Source organism: Mustelus asterias, chromosome 8 (genome assembly GCF_964213995.1).
Source record: "Mustelus asterias chromosome 8, sMusAst1.hap1.1, whole genome shotgun sequence".
Lineage (NCBI taxonomy): Eukaryota > Metazoa > Chordata > Chondrichthyes > Carcharhiniformes > Triakidae > Mustelus > Mustelus asterias.
Window position 1 is genome coordinate 105,382,963 of NC_135808.1, and position 20,008 is coordinate 105,402,970.

General features: G+C 42.1%; 1 protein-coding gene across 7 annotated transcripts in view; it reads left to right on the forward strand.

The window, feature by feature from the left end:
• Positions 1 to 20,008, forward strand: part of rnf220a (ring finger protein 220a) — a 463,658-nt gene that overhangs the window by 372,193 nt on the left and 71,457 nt on the right. For all 7 annotated transcript variants that reach the window (XM_078218667.1, XM_078218665.1, XM_078218666.1 and 4 more), the window contains 3 exons: positions 16,934 to 17,030; positions 17,642 to 17,728; positions 18,895 to 18,950. In XM_078218667.1, coding sequence (XP_078074793.1) covers positions 16,934 to 17,030; positions 17,642 to 17,728; positions 18,895 to 18,950 — 240 coding nt within the window. The remainder of the gene's footprint in view (positions 1 to 16,933; positions 17,031 to 17,641; positions 17,729 to 18,894; positions 18,951 to 20,008) is intronic.

The window sequence follows — 20,008 nt, forward strand, 5'->3', positions numbered from 1 at the left end:
GGACTTTAGAAAGTGCAGGGGGGAACTTAAGAAAACAATTAGAGCAAAGAGGAAGCATGAAAAACCACAGCTGGGCAGGGTTAAGGAGAATCCCAAGATATTCAATAAGTATGTTAAGGGGAAGAGGGTAACTAGAGTTAAGAGTAGGGCTCATTAGGGACCAAGGGGGCAATCTGTGCATGGAGCCGGAGGACATTGTTAGGGTGTTAAACAAGTACTTAACATCTGTTTTCACATGGGAGAAGGAGGATGTAGGTACAGAATTCGGGGAGAGGGACTTTGAGGTTCTTGAACAGTTTGACATAGTGAGCGAGGAGGCATTGGCGGTTTTAGCGTGCTTGAAAGTGGACAAATTCCCAGGTCTGGGTGAGTTGTATCCCAGTCTGCTGTGGGTGCCAAGAGGAGAAATTACACCTAAATTTTTAATTCCTCTCTGGCCACAGTGGAGGTGCCAGAGGATTGGAGGACAGTTAATGTGGTTCCACTTTTCAAGAAGGGTGGTAGAGGTAAACCACAGAAATACAGACGAGTGAATCTCACATCAGTGGTAAGGAAACTATTGGAAAAAATTCTGAAGGGGATAATTAATCTCCACTTGGAAAGACAAGGCTTGTTCAGGGATAGTCAGCATGGCTTTAACAGAGGGAGGTCTTGCCAAACAAATTTGAATTTTTCAAGGAGGTGACTGGGTCTGTAGATGAGAGTAGTGCAGTTGATGTTTTTATGGATTTCAGCAAATCCTTTAACAAGGTCAACATGACCTTGTTAAAAAGGTTTAAGCGCATTGGATCCAGGGTAAATTGGCAAGATCAATCCAAAACTGGCTTAGTGGTAGGAGAGAGGATGGTGGTAGAAGGATGTTTGTGTAACTGAAGGCCGGTGTCCAGTGGGGTACTGCAGAGATCGGTGCTGATGGGGGAGATTCTAAATGTTTTAGCATCTCTACAGTGCAGAAGGAAACCATTCGACCCATTGAGTCTGCACCAACACTCCAACAGAGCATCTTACCCAGGCCCTATCCTGGTAACCCCAAATTTACCTCGCTAATTCCTCTCACCTATCCACAATGGAACACTAATACTAAGGGACAATATACCATGGCCAAACAACCTAATCTGCACATCTTTGGGGTTTGTCAAATGGGCAGATCAGTGGCAGATGGAATTTATTGCTGAAAAGTGTGAGGTGATGCACTTTGGAAGGAGTAACAAGATAAGGGAGTACTCAATGAATGGCAAGGCACTCGGAGACTCAGAGGAACAAAGGGATTTGGAAGTGCTTGTCCACAGATCCATGAAGGCAGCCAGGCACATTAATAGGGTAGTTAAGAAGGCATATGGGAGACTTGTCTTTAGTAGTCGTGGCATAGGTTATAAGAGTGGGGAGGTTATGTTCGAGCTGTTCAAAATTTTGGTTTGGGCACAGCTGGAGTACTGTGTGCAGCTCTGATCATCTCACTATAGGAAGGATGTCATTGCACTGGAGAGGACGCAGAGAAAATTCACCAGGATGTTGCCTGGGTTGGAGCATTTGAGCTATGAAGTGAGGCTGGATATGCTTGGGTTGTTTTCTTTAGAGCAGAGAAGGCTGAGGGGGGGGACCTGATTGAGGTGTATCCACATCATAAGTTAAGAGGCACATGGAGGGGGTGGATAGGAAGCAGCTGGTCCCCTTAGCTGAAGGGTCAATTAAGAGGGGGCATACTTTTAAGGTGAGGTTCAGAGGGGATTTGAGGGAAATTATTTTCACCCAGAGGGTGGTGGGAGTCTTGGACTGCCTGCCTGGGGGGTAGTAGAGGCAGGAAACCTTACAACCTTTAAGAAGTAGGTGGATAGGCACTTGAAATGACATAACATTCAAGGCTTTGGGCCATGTGCTTGAAAGTGGGATTAGAACAAAGAACAGTACAGCACAGGGACAGGGCCTTTGGCCCACCAAACCTGTGCTGACATATGACTCCTTTCTAAACTGAAGATGTTTTGCCTCTGCGCGGTCTGTATCCCTCTATTCCCTGCGCGGTCTGTATCCCTCTATTCCCTGCTTGTTCAAGTCGGTTTATGTAGTGTAGGTTTAGTGTAGTGTGGTTTTGTCTGTGCAGACTCAATGGGCTTTTATGCTGTATGACTCTTTGGTAGAGTGGAAGACAGAAAAAAAATTAAATGGCAAAAGGATGGTGCAAGGCTAAAGGTGATGGTAATGAAACAAGGAAGTAATGAAAGAAACAAAAGATGGGCCTAGAAGAGGTGTAAATGGGAACAGCAGAATCATTATCAACAGCTGTGGTCCAAAAAGGAGGCTAGGTTTGAATTAGGCGATGAATCCTGAAGGCTGTAGAGTGCCGAATAGAAAGATGAGTAAAAACTAAACATACTGGAGAAACTGCAAGTCTGGCAGCATCTGTGGAGAGAGAAACAGAGTTAACATTTTGAGTACAAAATTACTCTTTGGAACTGAAAAAAGGTAGAAATGTGAAGGGTTTTATGCTATTGAAAAGGGAGGAGGGGCAGATGGAACAAAATAGGAGGTCAGGCTAGAAGGCGAGCGGATTTAAATAACCAAGGTGTCTTGGAACACAAGACAAAAGAAGTGGAAATAATAGGATTAAAATCTAAAGCTTTGGTCCAGAATAGGAGGTAATAGCAGAATAAAGGAACTCTTCAAGGCTCCTCAGACAGCACCTTCCAAACCCATGACCACTACCATCTAGAAGGGCCAGGGCAGTAGATACCTGGGAATACCACCACCTGGAAGTTCCACTCCAAGCCACCTATCATCCTGACTTGTAAATATATCGCCGTTGCTTCACTGTCGCTGGGTCAAAATCGTGGAACTCCCTCCCTAACAGCACTGTGGGTGTACCTGCACCACAGGGACTGCAGGAGTTCAAGAATGTAGCTCACCACCACCTTCTCGAGCAATTAAGGATGGACAGTGGCACAGTGGTTAGCGCTGCTGCCTCAAAGCGCCATGGACTCGGTTTCAATTTTTTCGGCCTTGGGTGACTGTGTGGAGTTTGAACATTCTCCCCGTATCAGTGTGGGATTCCTCCGGATGCTCCAGTTTCTGCCCACAGTCCAAAGATGTGCAGGTTAGGTGGATTGACCATGCTAAATTGCCCTTGGTGTCCAAAGATGTCTAGGTTAGGAGGATTAGTGGGGTAAATATGTGAGGTTACCAGGATAGGCCCTGGGTAAGATGCTCTGTTGGAGAGTCGGTGTAGACTGGATGCGCTAAATGGCCTTCTGCACTGTAGGGATTCTATGACAATGAATGTTGGCCTAACCAGCGATGTGCATATCCTGGAAAATAAAATTTAACAGAATAAAGGGGGGGGTGGGGACACGGTCTAAAAGCAAATTAGTAGAATGTGTTAAAAGCAGAGAAAGGGTCAGCGCTGTCTGAAAGCAAAAGCATGAGAACGAGATACAGGCTGGCATTTGGGTCAAAAAATAAAATCAAAATGGAGGACAAAGTTCATGGTTTGAAGTTGTTGAACTCAATGTTAAGTCCAGAAAGCCTAATCAGAAGGTGAGGTGCTCTGACTTGAGCTTAAGTTGAGCTTTATTGGATGTGTAGGAGACCGAGGGCAAACGGGCATTCATTTATTTTTCATTTCAGAGTTCTAGTATCTGTGGTATTACATTTTCACACATTCCATTGCTGTGTTAGTTTCTTATTAGAAAGTCCCCCACCCCACCCCCAAAAAAATGGTTCAGAATGTGTCCTTTCCATCTGTCTCACAGCACAGGACCAGTTAACTCATGAGTATTTATACCCTGGTGCTGTGCTCACTAGAGGTAAAAGATCAGTTCTATGAGGAGCTTTACACTCTATAAGCAGAATCCCCAAGTCAGAAAATCTTTACCTACTGGGGGATTTAAAAGGACATGGCCCTTCTGCCTTGGACATCATGGCCTGGGAAAGATGAACGAGAATGGACAGAGAGTACTTGAGCTTCGCTGCTATCACGAGCTTTGTGTAAATGGCACCTCCTTTCAGAACAAATCTTGATATTGGTGTTTGCTGCTTATGTGGTTAGGGGAAGTGGAGACAGTGATTGACTCCAAAAGGAAATTGGATGGACACTTGAGGGAAATAAACTTGCAGGACTGCAGCGATAGAGTGGGGAAATGGGACTGACTAGATTGCACTACAAAGAGCCAGAATGGACTTAATGGGCTGAATGGCCTGTTTTAGTGTCATTATGACTTGATGATGAGGGGTGAGCAGACACAAAATGCTCAACTGGCCAAGAAGAGGGCCCAGAGAAAAGAAATACCAGCAAACCAAGGTCACTAAGTAGAGTGAAGAACTAAAATGACAAGTGACCAAAGGTTAGGAGCCAAGCTTGCGGAGTGAATGGACGTATTCACAAAGCAGTCACCCAAACTGCAATTGATCTTTCCAGTCTAGAGAAGTGTGTGGTGAGCAGTGAATACAGTATGCTATGTTGAAAGAAGTACAATTAAATGGTTGTTTCACCTGGAAGGATTTTGGGGGTCTTGGATGATGGAAAGGGAGGAGGTATCTGCTGTGCTTGCAGGAGAAGGTGTTTGGGAAGGGTAAGGGTTGTCTTGGGTGATTGAGGTGTGGACCAGGATGTTACAGAATGAACGGTCCCTTTGGAATACTAGAAGGGGAGGAAAGGATGCATTGGGAGGACAACCGTTTCATGATGCTGGGGAACCGTTTCATGATGCTGGGAAGTAGAGGAAGGGACAAGAGCAGAAGGGTAGGAAATGGTCAAGATCAATTATGTGGCAGAGGAATCCTTGGTTGAAGAAAAAGGAAGTCCTTTCGGAAGTACTGGAATAGAAGGTGGCATTGTCAGAACAGCTGTGACGGAGAAACTGGCAGAATGTAATAGAATCCTTTCTGGAGCAGGAAGTGTAGTCAAGGTAGCTGTGTGAGTCAGTGCACCTATGGTGGCATGTAATTGTGTCCCTACATTTAAGAAATATATTGCTTGTCTGTATTATGCCTTTATATTTTTCCTTATCCAAAGGTAAATTGGACTTACAAAAACATTTATAAATATCTTGTGCAGATACTGCAAAACTGGAAGGTTTTAGCCTGTAGAAATCTGTGAAAGACTAAAAATCTGGTGGTAAATTCCCTTTAAGGAAACCTGTCAAATCTGAGCCATTTGCTCATCGCTAATATTTGACCTTTACTTGACCAGTCCTAGGGAATGTAATTTTAGCAAGGCTTTGCTTCTAGCTCACAGAGGGCAGAAGAGCTGAGAAATGAGAGCTTGTCAAACAAAATTCCCCGTTATCTCCCTTGTTTTACCTAAATGAGGTAGGGCAAGGAGCACAGTGTCTCATTTCAGAAGTTATAAAATATTGAAAAAGCTGTGTCTAGTGGGAGCAGCCGGGGGGATTGCAGGTACAAGGGCTGTGATCAATTTGTACCGTTTTTCTAATGAAAGCTTCAGAGTTTGTGTCAGCTGTGCTTCACAGCTGGGCCTGTCATGTCAGTTGAAGAACATGTCTGTTTTTCGAACTAGCTTGAAAGGGAGAGAATATTCATTTGACAAAATTTTCAAGGAACTACTTCATGGTGTTCACTGTTGTTAAAACATATTAGTTTCTTTTGAGGAGTGTAATAAATGTGGAACCAGAATATTTTAATCCTTTTGAATATATTGACGTTGTTTTGTAATCTGTTTGAGGAGCTACAAAAATCAAGCACTGTTGCAAGAAAGGGTTATGTAGCTTTATATGGTTGGTTCCATTGGTGCCTCTTGTCTGCTATGTTTGGAATTTTACATTTGTGATTGCAGTTCACTTTAGTCTGAGCTTTCCCTTTTGAGGAGTGGCAGAAGTTGTGGGTGAGGGAGTTTCACAGAAAATGGGCGGGATTCTCCAATCTTGTCCATGCCTGTCCCGCTGTGAGTGAAAACAAGAGAATTTGGCATTTCAGCCAAAACTCCATTCGCTTTCAGCGGCACTAGAGAATCCCAGCTGCGAGCGAGGATGTGGGTTTTTGGCAAACATTTGTCAGGACTTTGGTCACAATTCAGCACGCTTTTTAGGTTTGGCTACATAGTTCCAACGGCAACAGCCCTGTGTTGCTTTGTGTTGTTCATTCTGTTTCAAGTAGCGAGCAAAACCTTTCGGTTTGCGATTGGAAGAAAAATGCTTTCGAACTGGCTCTTCCGAATTTTAATTTAGTTTGGAACTGAATTCACAGACTTCTTTTCTCTCCACCTTTATTTAAGACATTAACTGCCTACTAGAGACCTGGTTCCACCAGCTGCTGTTAAAATTCTTCAGCCAAATAAATTGTCATTCTTCAGATGAGAGGCTGAACAGATTTTGACTAAAAGCACATGGGAGGAAGTAAGAGAGGTGGTGTGATGTAACATGTTTTTCAGTTACAAACTGGTCCTTTTCCATTCCATCATTCCCTTTTTGAACATTTTAATAAAAGTGTAGTTTTGAGACCATCAAGATGCTTGATAAATGTCAATAACTTATGACAGAAGTGAAATCTCAAATCTTTGTCCTCATTTTCAAAAAAGCTGTTTTTATTTGGTGTATTTTGCACTTCAGAAAAAATAAATAAATCCATTAACCTAAAAATCGAATTGGTTCAGCCTAAACCTGGACTATCATCTTTAAATGATTCACTGCAGTTTAAGGAAAGTGACTTTGAACAGTAACTAACCGAGGCTGCTCACAGATAGCAGACTATTGACACGCTGCAGATGAAACTATAGTAACTGTGGAATGAGCAAGGAGATAAGAAAGTAATGATGGCATCAGAAAATGTTTGAAACTGTGCTTTCATACCTGCTTTGTAATGTGACTTCAAAGCTGAGGGGAGGGGGTGGTTGTTCTGCCTGAGCAAGTCCCCACTCGCTGGAAACCAGTGACTGAGGAAATCTTCGGTTGTTATTTCGGCCTGAGCAGATGGGACTAAGTAGATTAGGTAGCGATAGGTCAGAGGCGGCCAGTTGTTCCCTTCTGTTCAGTTCCATTTAGGGATTTCGGGTCGATTGGCATCATGTGTCATTCCTCTAGTGATATCGCTCAGGTATTGATCCAGTCTAGACAAGAGCTGGAGGCATCGCAGGGAACGCGTGCTGCACCATGCATAATGTGATTGAAAGGCAGTTAAAATGGCACTGACCTTTTCAGGGAGGATTAGATTGCCTGCCAAGTCTGTTTAAAGCAAGTGATAACGCGAGGTAAGGAAAACTGTCCGGACAACTTCAGAGAGAGAGAGAGGGAGGTTGGGCAAGAATGTTGTACAGACCTCTGCTGGGCTTTTTGAAATAGCGCTACTCTGTGTGCAGATTTGAAGATGATTGAAGTTTCTAAAGAAATTGCTTCACATTTCAGATGTTCAGAACAAAATGGAAAAACTTGCTGAAGCCCCATAAAATAGAGCAGTGACTTAGAGTTTACAAGCTGAATATTAACTCCTGAATACAGGATATCAATTATTTTAACCGTCTAGGTTTGAGCAGGCCTGTGTTTTATTAACATTTCAATTTTAAAATTGAAACATAAAGACTGAACATAATTTTAGCTTTGCTTCGTTTGCTTATTTCACTGTGCGTGGTTTAATATTGAAAGTGTAGAATACATAAATAATGTCAAGTGGTTTCTGTGGGTTGACTATGTAACGCCATAATCTGTTGGAATTGTTTTAGAAGCCTCTGGTTGAAGGACTTAGGATTTGAGATTCTCTAGATGCAGGTTTGTTGGGGTGGAGGTATGATGGAGGGAGAGGGGGAGCTTTTGGTGTTGTAACCTTAATGGAAAGATTTCTTATTATTGTCATTTCTAATGTAATTGTAAATTAAAACACCTTTCTGATTTTTTTCAGAAATAGCTTAAGTGGAGAATCTTCATGATTCATTTACAATGTTGTAACAAATAGCCGGCAGACTCAGTCTCCCATGTTGAGGTGGATTGGTTCTTGCTTGCGCTGCTCGATGAGATAACCAGGCAGTGTAGATTGAGTGGGACACACATGTATCATTGCAAAGTCCAGTTCCTTTTAAAGTAGGTATAAAGTGCTAAAATTCAGACCTTGACAGTATCACACCATCCTTTTTGGTTTTGATTTTGGTGGGTGATTTTGAAGTGTGGAAGTCAGAATGAGCTAATGTGGAGCCAGTACTGAATTGTTGAGTGATACATTGAGTGTACAAAGGGCAAGAGAAACTTGGGATCTTTTCAGACACACATGAGAGGCTCCAGATATCTGTGAAAGGGAAAGATAGAGAGACTAACGGTAAAATACCCAATGTCATATATGAAACATCGCATGAGCGATATTAGGAGCTTATACTTGGACTTAATTTACTATAAACTATCATCATTTTTAATGTGCCATTCTTCCTATTACAGTGTGACTTTATGAGAACAGTTTAAGATGGACTGTTTTTGTTATTTATTTACAGTAGAACAGTTTAGCTCACTTCATTTGGCAGAAGTCAAGAATTTTAAAGTTTTTTTAAGTTTATTTATTAGTGTCACAAGTAGGCTTACATTAACACTCCAATGAAGTTACTGTGAAAATCCCCTCGTCGCCACACTCCGGCGCCTGTTCGGGTACACTGAGGGAGAATTTACCATGGCCAATGTACCTAACCAGCAAGTCTTTCGGATTGCGGGAGGAAACCGGAACACCCGAAGGAAACCCGGGCAGACATGGGGAAAACTCAAGCCGGGAATCAAACCCAGGTCCCTGGAGCTGAGGGGCTGCAGTGCTAACCACTGTGCCACCATGCCACCCAAGACTTATTCCAGGACACCATTTCCACTGCAGTTTTGAGAGAGTAATGCATGAACTTAGATGGGAATGCAGTTTTTTTTAATGCAACATGGATGTTTGACATCCTAAGACTATTCAAAGAAAAACAAGCTGCTTTTTTGGTACACTAACTTTTTTCCCCTCATTGCTCTTTGTGGGAATCTTGGTCTGCAGTATTTTACATTTGTTCACTTAACAGTCTGGGTAATCTCCTTGTGCATGAAATGCTTTGAGTTGAAAGATGTGAAAAGATGCCTTATACAAGCAAGGCTGTGAACTTGGAGGTTCAGCGAGTAAAACATTGAACTTTCAATTGCATTGGGTAGGAGCGTAGGAATAGGAGTAGGCCGTTTAGCACCTGGAGCTTGTTCTGCCATTTAGTTGGATCGCAGCCGATCTTTATTGGAGCTCCATCTATCCCTTGGTTCCGTAACCTTTAATACACTTGCCTGTAAGGCTTCTGTGTCTAACAAGTTTGGGTAATCTGAATCCAGTTCCATGAAGGGTGGGCTTATTTAATTCTGCTTTAACGTGTAATGTCACCGACAGGCTTAAGACCAATGTGGAAAATGGAGGGGTCAGCAAATAGGTCACTGGTTCTGAGCGGATTCCGATGTTGGGGCCGCCTTACATCTTTGGGGCAGAGTGGATGATCGTTTAGTCTGCAACCAGGAAGTGCTCCATGGTGACATTACATGCTTAAAATCGAAAGAGTTCCAATCTCGTGTACTACCACCCCTTGCCTCATTGAACACAAAACTGTTAAACGCATGCCTCCAAACTCGATATGACTGATACTCCTCAGTGGATAAAATGTACATTGATTGATTGAACCCTATCTCTAGATCAACAACAAGAACTTAAATTTATCCAGCACCTTTAATGTAATAAGACGTCCCGAGACGCTTCACTGGAGCGTAATAAAAACGAAATATGACACTGAGCCACATGAGGAGGTATTAAATCAGATGATTAAAAGCTTGGTCAAAGAGCTAGATTTCAAAGTGGTAGTGTCTTAAAGGAGGAAAGCAAGGCAGCGAAGCAGAAAGGTTTAGAGAGGGTATTCCAGAGTTAGGGGCTTAGGAAACTGGTGGCATGGCCACCAATGGTGGACCGATTGAAATCGGAGGCGCACTAGAGGCCAGACTTAGAGGAGTGCGGGTGAATTGTGGCGCTAGACACGATTACAGAAATAGGGAGGGGTGAGACCATGGAGGGAATTGAAAACAAGAATGAGAATCTTAACATCATGGTGTTGCTTGACCAGGAACCAGTGAAGCTCAGTGAACATGGGTGTTCGGAGAAAGGAATCCAACCATACATCACCATGTTAAGGGCAGAATTTTACACTCAGGCCTGTCCCCAGTAGGTTTTTAAGCGGAAAGAGTGAAATTGCAGGGATTGGATTCCCTCCAAATTCTCGGCCACCCTGACCTTGCAGCGATTATATGCAAGGCCTTGAACGGGAAGCCCACCCTTGCCCCAATTGAGTAGCACAGCCTCAATTTTAAGGCTGGTGAATGGATTGAAGTTCTGTGGGGGGAAAGTTGAAAATAAAGTAAGTTAGATCCCGGGCCGGAAGTTGGCAGCACACCTCCAACAGCAACTCCCTTACGGTCTGGTGACCTTGAAACACCCCACTCTGGGCCTGTTCCCTGAGACCCTGATTGCCCCCTCCCTGTCCCACTAGGCCTTCCCTACCCCTTATACTTAACTGGGTCTTCAGTTCCTAGGACCTGGTCTCAGGCAGCTCACTGCGGTTCCTCTTCCGGCCACTGCAGTGTAGTTACTACAGGGGCCAGAGAGCTGCCAGATGATCAGGTTGGCCGGCAACTCTCCAAGGCAGGACTTACTCCAAATGAGGGGTGGAAGTTGCGCTGAGTTGTGCTGACTGCTAATCAACGCTTGTTTGAGCATAAATTTGCTGCAGGATAGCCAGAGTCGGCAAGGACATGTTCCTGCCAACAATTCAGACCTTGCCATCCTAAAAATTCAGGCCTTAAGTCTAAGTTTAGTTGTAGCACTTTGACATAAAAATTAATTTGTACGAATATACAGATACTTGATTGACAATGTTGCCACCTTCCCTAAACATTACTTGAAGAATGCTTTATTTAGGCTTATTTCCATTTGTTATCATGGATTCCACATTTTAATTGCACTGAAAACTACAGCTGATATTTTGGATGATTTTCCAGCATTGGTCCAGATGTCTGGATGATCCTATCCTGGAGGTGCCCTCCCAAGATGTGCTGGGGGACCCCTCAGAGGTTCTCATGCACTGACTACATGGGAACTGCCCCGGAAGTTTGGACTTCGATAAGCAATTACCTACTCTGTTTGGAACCTTCCAAAACTCTTTGAGTTGGATGGTTTTGACTTATGTAGCAGAATAATAAAGCAGAAAAAGTTAGAAGGATCTAAAACTGGTTCTAACTCCTGGGTAACTATACTACTGACGGCCAACTCCTCATTGGAACCTCCAACTCCTGCCCTGACTACCACCCCACCCTCTCTCTGCTCACGACTCCCATACTACCCCTCCCTGCCGACTACCCCCCTGACCCCCGACTATCCCTCCCAGCCAACTGCCCCCCCATCCACCTTATCCCCTTACCCACTTGCCTGCCACCCTATCCCCTTGCCCACTTAACTTCCACACTTAGCTTCTCTTCATAGCTTGTTAAAATTACTTTGGGCATTTAAACTTACCGGAATATGGCATCTAATCCTGTTAAAATGGGGCGTGGCTTGGCTTCCCCAAACACACTTGGGCTACAAGTGAAGTACTCCTGAACACGTACACTTCACGTTTCTGAGGAAGCCTGGTTTGGAACTCCGCTGCAAGGCAAATCAATCGGAGCAACTCTTGTTCAATGTGAAATATAAGAGAGCATGCCAAGAGTAGGACCAGATATACTTAAAAATGAGGTGCCAACTTGGTGAAGCTATAAAAAAAGTTGATGTGGATACAAAAGATCAGAAACAGCATGCTGTTTACAGAGCTAAGCTATCCCACAATCAACAAATCAAAGCTCTATCATCCTATCATATCAGTCATGAATGGTGGTGGACAATTAAACAGCTGTCTGGAGGAGGATGCTGATTCGGCCCATTGTTATTGTTCCAAGTAAAATTGTCCATGTTTTTAAATGATGTGACAGCTACTTTTTCAGTACATTTGGGCTGTAATTAATAAACCTGTATTGAGGCACTGATAAAATAGCCCTTGGGAATGCATTGGAATAGCTTATGAAATGCAGTTTCTCTAAGACATCTTGGAACCATGAATTTTATATGTAGAATGGATCGAGTTGGGTTTGAATAAAAATAATTATAATTTTACCTGATTCCCTCGCCTTGTTTTGTGACCATGACAGGCAATAGTCATGAGCAACTGAGATCACAATTTCTGTGCCACTGACATTCATCCTTGGTGTGAAAATTATTTCAGAGCCAATGAATCTAGAAATGGTCTTTTATGTTGCCCAGATTGATAGCATTGCTATTGACAGCTGGCAGTTCTGAAGGACATAACTGCTGGATTGAGCCTGCAGCAGGTGGGGAGAGAACCAACAAGAGGGAATACCCTACTCTACCCCGTTCTCCCCAGTCAGCCTGTCACAGATGCATCTGTCCATGACAGTATTGGTAAGAGTGACCACCATACAGTTTCTCGAGAGACAAAGTCTTGTCTTCACACTGAGAGTACCTTTCATCATATTGTCTGTGATGTTAAATGGGATAGATTCAGAAAAGATCTAGCAGCTGAATGAAGAGCTGAAATGAAATGCTGTGGGCCATCGGCAACAGCAAAATTGTATTCAATCCTAAACTGTACCCTTGTGATCCTTTAGGATCCAGAATGTAGGAGAGTATGTCAGGAACAGGACCAGGCATATCTAATAATAAGGTGCAAACCTGGTGGAGCTATAGCATAGGACGATGTGGATGAAAAAGAGTGGAAGCAGGATGACAGAGGGCTAGTAGACAGAGCTAAGTGATCCCACAATCAACAGATCAGATAAAACCTTTGAAGTCCTGTCACATCATTTCACCTAAATCCCTCCTGTGATGGGGAGCCAGTGTGTCAGTGCAAAAGACAAGGTGGAAATTTTTGCAACCATCTTCAGCCAGATGTGGCAGCATGAATACGAAGTTGACTGAGTGGCAGAAAACAAAGAATAGTGATGAATGTATTTCTTAGACTGGAGGCAAGTATATTGTGGAGTTTTGAGGGATTGGTATCAATTGATCTATATTAATGGCCTAGAATTGGATGTGCAGAGTGCAATTTCAAAATTTATGGATGACACAAAACTGGAAATTATTGTGAGCTGTGAAGAGGATAATGATGGACTTTCAAGAACCTGGGGCTCTTTTCCTTAGAGCACAGAAGGTTAGGAGAAGATATGATAGAGGTGCTCAAAATCATGAGCAGCCTGGACACAGTAGATAGGGAAAAATTGTTCAGTTGATGGAAGGATTAAGAATGATGTGGAGATGCCGGCGTTGGACTGGGATAAACACAGTAAGAGTTTTAACAACACCTGGTTAAAGTCCAACAGGTTTATTTGGTAGCAAATACCATTAGCTTTCGGAGTGCTGCACGCTCCGAAAGCTAATGGTATTTGCTACCAAATAAACCTGTTGGACTTTAACCTGGTGTTGTTCAAACTCTTACTAGGATTAAGAATGACAGGAAACTGATTTAAGGTGAAAAACAGAAGGACCAAAGGAGACATGAGGAAAAACCTTTATACAGCGAGTGGTAAGCATTGGAATGCACTGCCTGTAAGTAGTAGAGGCAGATGTAATCATGATTGTCAAAAACATATTGGATAATTTTCTGAAGAGAAGAATTTTGCAGGCTACAGTCAGAGAGGAGGAGTGGGACTAATTGAGTACTAACTCTGGCAGAGAGCTGGCATGGACATGATGGGCTAAATGGCTGCCTTCTGTGTTGTAACCATTCATATGATCTATTTTGGCCTCCTTCTGATTCCCCTATTACCACCAATGTCAATTTTCAACCATCTCAATACAATTCACTCCACGTGATATCAAAAAACAGTTGAAGGTACTGGATACAGCAAGTACTATGGCCCTGACGATATCCTGGCTGTAGTACTAAAGACTTGTGTTCCATAACAAACTGTGAACCTAACTAAGCTGTTTCCTTAAAAGAGGCCAAAACAACTTCAACACTGGCATCGATCCAACAATGTGGAAAATTGTCTAGGTCCACAAAAAACTGGACAAATTCATTCTGGCCAATTACTGCCCCGTCAATTTAGACACAATTATCAGTAAAGTGACAGAGTGTCATTGATAAAGTTATCATGCAACAATTACTCTGGAATAACCTGTTCTCCAGTGTTCACTTTGGGTTCCGTGAGGGCCTCTCGGCTCCAGATCTCATTCCAGTTTTGTTGTAAACATGGAGCAAAGAGCTAAATTCTAAAGGTGAGATGAGGGTGAATGCCCTTCACATCAAGGCAGTGTTTGACTTGAGGAACATTAGTAAAATTGAAGTCAGTGGGAAAGGGGGTGGGGGGAGAGAGGAGGAGGAGAGAGAGGAAAGGATCCTACCACAAAGGAATTGACCAGAAACCTAACCGGATCGGTTAGGTACCATCCATGATAAAGCAGCCCGCTTAATTGGCACACCATCCACTGCCTTAAATATCCACTCCATCCACCATTGGTGCACAGTCGCGAGCTGTGTATAGTCGACAAGGTGTGCTGTAGCAATTCGCCAAGGCTCCTTCAACAGCATATTCCAAACTACTGACCGTTACCACCTAAAGAGAACAAATCCAGCAGTCACATGGGAATACCACCACCTGCGGGTTCCCATCCACGTCTTGCACCATCCTGACTTGGAACTACATTGTCGTCCCTTCAGTGTTGCAAGGTAAAATCATGGAACTTCCTCCTCTACAGCATTGTGGATGTACCTACACCACATGGTCTGCAGCAGTTCAAGAAGGCAGTTTATCATCTTCCTGGTAGCATTTACGGATGGACAATAAATGCTGGCCTCGCCTGTGATGCTCGCATTCCATGAATGAATAAAATAAACCTCAGTGGCTTTCATTGTTGTTGCACTGTTCCACAAATAAATCGATTTTTGAAATAAGAACAGAAAATGCTGGAGATGTTCAGCACATCAGTTGGGCCTGTGAAGAGAGAAACAGAATTAATGTTTCAAGTTGATCTTTCATCAGAACTGTTCAGTCCAGTGAAATGATCACTATACTGCAATACTCTTACTAACACAGCCTTCAATAATTATCAGCACAGTCTGAAGTTTGAATAATGGATGCTCAGGCGACTATTGTCATTAAGTAATTTCAAGAAGTGTTGAAATTCGGTCATTGTACTTATTTCTTTCCAGCCAAAATATCATTGACTATGATTCTTTTGTCTTCGTCTTAAATTTTATATTATATATCCTCAGTCTGAATGATCTTGCCTAAACTTTCTCCTAATATTGTGTCTTTCAGGCATCCCTGTATTCTAGCTTGAAAGTAAATGGCATCTTGTAGATCTTGCTAAACACACAGCTTGCATGCATATAAATACACACACTTTATGGGCCTTTTGAGCAGCATCTGATGGGGGCTAACTGTATTTGACACACGCAACTTCTTACCTCCACACCAGATAATTGCATTGTCAACTATTCAGCAAAGTGGCAGGTGACATCTGAGGCGATTGACTAGCTGAGTTGTTCGTGTTGGACTGTCAGCTGTTCAATCAATAGAGTTTACAGAAGACACCCTGATTGCATCTGTAACTAATTTAACTTTGAAACCCCTAGCTCCCCTTTGCACAAAGTTGCAATTCTATTCAGGATGTGCACTGAGTGGCAGGTGGAAAAATCAATGACAGCTTTCTGCGGTCGTGCAATCGTGGGTTTTTGCTCTGCATGGTTAACTAGCCGTCTTGACTTCAAATCAATGAACTGATCAATTGATTAAATTAACAGTGATTTTCTTTTGGGTTAGCAGTCAGGGCCTTACATTATTAGTTGTGTTGTCTTTTGGGGTAACTCGCATTTATAAAATTTAAGGATTATTAACAACTCAGCACTTGGAAATTCCACTTTCCCCTCTCTTTCAACACTTAATGTTAATTAGTTGGGCAGAAGCCTTGGCCTACTGGGATTCGGGATATATTTGACGGGACTGGATTGGGTTACCGCGGCATAGGCCTTTTGCTTCCTCTCTCAGCAGTTCAGAAGCTGGTTAAGTAGTCCTGATAGGTAGAGCGTGATTGATGGGGAAGTTTGTCTCCGGTAGTGTCAGGGACTTATAGAGGTGTCAGTCAAGATCGGCGCCTGAATTACTTGTCACATTCTGTGAAAGAATGTCGAAGAAACAAGGAACTGCTGCATTACTTTGTTTTTTTTCACTAAATGACCCGTGTCTTAGCTGTTTGCTATTTGTGGTGGTTGAAGGTTAAAAAGACAGGTTTAAATAGACTGCATTTAAAGAGCCAGAAATTAAATCTGCAAGAATTTTATTCAATTGGGCATCTAAACAAAATGAAGAAATTGTTTTTTTTTGTTGTTTTGGAGAGTTTGACATGGCATGTCCTTTCTGGCTGAGATGGATGGTCTGTAATTTGGAATTCAGGAGGTGCATATGTACAAATACTAAGCCTACGCATATCCACACTTATCCTGCTCTTCTGCAAAAACTTCCAAAGCAAATTGAAGTTTAAAATTAAACTCTGGTTTGTTTCCATGTAAATAATGCAGAATTTCAGGTTAGCAATGTATCAGTGAAATTCATGAGAAGCAGTGGCCTCAGACCCAGATCAATTTTAAAGCTATGTAGTCTTGCCAGTAAAAACAAGCTGACAAGTTCCACTGCTGAATTAGTATCACAGCAGCATGACCAGCATCTGCTGCTGTTCTTTCATTTTCATCTAACCTTCTTCCCTCAAAGCAGTTCTTACCTCGAGCTCGGTTCATACTTAACTAGGCCACTGATCCTGGTTACGTGCTTTAAGAAGTCTTAAGAAAATAATGTGGGTAGAATGAAAAAGGTTTCTGTTTCTCTCTTTTTTAAAAACTGTGAAGGAGAATGCACTTCAAGATGGGAACTAAAGGATTTTTAATGAAATGCTTTTTTTCCCCTTTTCGACGTAGGATCCGGCTTTGTCACCTGCAGCAGTAAAGAGAATCATGACAGTGATGCAGATCTTGATGTGGATGGAGATGACACCCTGGAATATGGGAAACCACAGCATCCTTTTTGATTAATAATAGCATGATTTGATCCTTTTGTTCTGTCAGATAATCATGGACTTGCAGTGATTTCAGATGGTCTGTTTTTTACTGATTGCTTTCCGAAGAATCCCTCAACTACTTTTTGGGAAAAACATATATTCATGTCTAAATCAGATACTAATATTTCTGCTAATAGCTAATAAAATGTAGATTATCCTGCATCTACATAACACCACAATACCTAATGTTGAGTAGAGAGCCTCAGATACTCCTGCTTGAGTACCAGCTCAAAAGGGCATGGTGACCAATTTGGGGACTGAAAATGTTGATAGGTGATGTAAATGCCAACATATTCCAGTAAATTATCTGTTGTAGCTGAATTGAAATGACAGATCTGAAAATAATTTCTTGTTGAACTGAATTGTTGCTTTTCCAAGTCGCCATCAATCTTATCTTTGCTACTGTAGCCATGACTGCAGTATTTGTGTTATGATCATAACTCAGAAAGCATTGACACAAAATATACTTCCCAGCCATAGGATCAAATAAATACCAGTTTACCAAGGCTAATCTTAGTTCATCTGCTTTTCTTTTGTAGCTTGGTTATTTCCTTAACTCTGCTAACAGGTACACAGAGGCAGACATTATACCTTGCACTGGAGAAGAACCAGGGGAGGCCAAAGAGAGGGAGGCACTCCGAGGTGCTGTGCTAAAGTAAGTAGAAACTTAGTACAGCACATGTTTGTTTACAGTAGAAATCTGATCATGTAACCCTCTTTCAGGCCTGTATTAGTGATTTTTGGTTTGAAAATGCTAATTTTCCCCCTTTCCATTTAATTTTAAAATATATTCTGAATTTTTAGTGTTGGAAAGCATAGCTAGTCAAAATATTTAATTTTTTATCTCTCTGTGACATTCTGCTTCATGCAGAACAGATAGAATAACCACCACCTCTGTCTGGGTCTCATGTGAAATGAGTTTGGTATCGTTTCAATCCAATTCTTAATAGGTCCACTTATAATTCACTATTAATCACAGCTATATTGTTATTCTCAGTCAGAAACCACAGGAAGAATTAGATGTGAAATGGAACTACCCCATCGTTCAGAATTCCTCATCTGAGGTTTGAGTTTAAAATAAAACTAAGGTGCTACTCTTAAATATATGAAAATGAGAAAGGAATAACTTGATGTATGGAGGATATCTTTTATTCTTGACCTATTTGCGATTAAGACTCACCATTTCAAGTAATTTGGGTTTTATTGAACTATTAGCTCTGTCATCAGATTGCTAGTAATTCTAATACGTTTACCGAGTTCCTCACGATTCAGAAACTCTATTTTTGATTGTTAATTTGACCTTTGCGTAGCTGCCTCCAGGATCTATTTTTTCATTGATTGGGTTCATGTATAGGGAGCTCTGAGTCTATTTTAATTTCTCAAAATCTTTGCCAATTCTATGTTAATGTGGTAATTCTGTCCATTTCCTTTTTGAGTGTTTTAACTGAACCACATTGAAGAAGTAACTTATTGCTTACAATCTGGTCCCCCAGTTTATAATCATCTTTCTATTCTTCACAATTATTTAATTGGAATCCTTCATTAATTAAAAATTTGTATCTTGCCTTCATTCTAGCAGCAGTTTATCACGTGAGAACTGAATTAATTCCTTCACTGTTTCCCTGGTTCCTAAGGATCTGTAAATGGGCTGGTTGCACTGCTTTGAATCCTTCACAATCTCCCACAGACACAAAATGGTTGTTCCATGTGTGAATTTTGAATTTTTAGATTTTTGATTGCAATGGTAATTTATATTTCTAAATAAAAGACAGTGCTGCTAATAAATATGGTCCTAATCAGGGTGTATTATTAATTTTGCAGTGGTGGAACCCCGAGCAACAGAATAACACCAGAATTTTCCAAATGGGCGAGTGATGGTAGGTATTTGGACAAGGTGAAAGTTCGATTTCATAGAATAGATTCACTACCGTGCAGAAGGAGGCCATTCAAGCCTGGCCGACAAAAATCCTCGTAGGTCCTATCCCACCTAGATCCTATCCCATATTTGCCCTGCTAATTGCCCTAAGGGGCAATTTAACATGGCCAAGCAACATAACCCACGCATCTTTGGAATGTGGGAGAAAACTGGAACACCCGGAGGAAACCCAAGCAGACACGGGGAGAATGTGCAAAGTCCACACAGACCGTCACCCAAAGCTGTAATTGAACCTGGGTCCAAGGCGCTGTGAGGCAGCAGTTTGATTCCCGGCTTGGGTCACTGTCTGTGTGGAGTTTGCACATTCTCCTCGTGTCTGCGTGGGTTTCCTCCGGGTGCTCCGGTTTCCTCCCACAGTCCAAAGATGTGCGGGTTAGCTTGATTGGCCAAGCTAAAATTGCCCCTTAGTGTCCTGGGATGTGTAGGTTAGAGGGATTAGTGGGTAAATATGTAGGGATATGGGGGTAGGGCCTGGGTGGGATTGTGGTCGGTGCAGACTCGATGGGCCGAATGGCCTCTTTCTGTACTGTAGGGTTTCTATGATTTCTAACAACTGTGCCGCCCTAATAAGTACTTCAGTAGGGATGATATAAGTGCATGATGTATCCCTGTTTATCTATGTTTATAAGTGAGCCACCAAAATAAGAGACTTGAATGTTTGATCTTTTATGGCATCCTTCATGTTACTCCAGAAATTCTTATGGTCTGGCATTGGGTTAATGTGGGTAATTAGGGAGAGATTTCTCTGTTAACGTGGACTATGAATTTTGGAGAAAGAAACCCTGGGTGATGAAGAAAGAACTTGTTTTTAACTAGTGCATTTTTCAGTGTTTAGAAGATCCTAAAGTGTTCATTGCATTTTGGGATTTTTATTAATCCTTTTTGCACAAAAGGATTTTAAAAACAAGTAATATTTAGAGTTGTGTTTTAAAGTAAGGTATTCATACGAGTTTAAACAAAGGGACTGAGATAGTTGTATCTGGTCAGTAATGAATTATG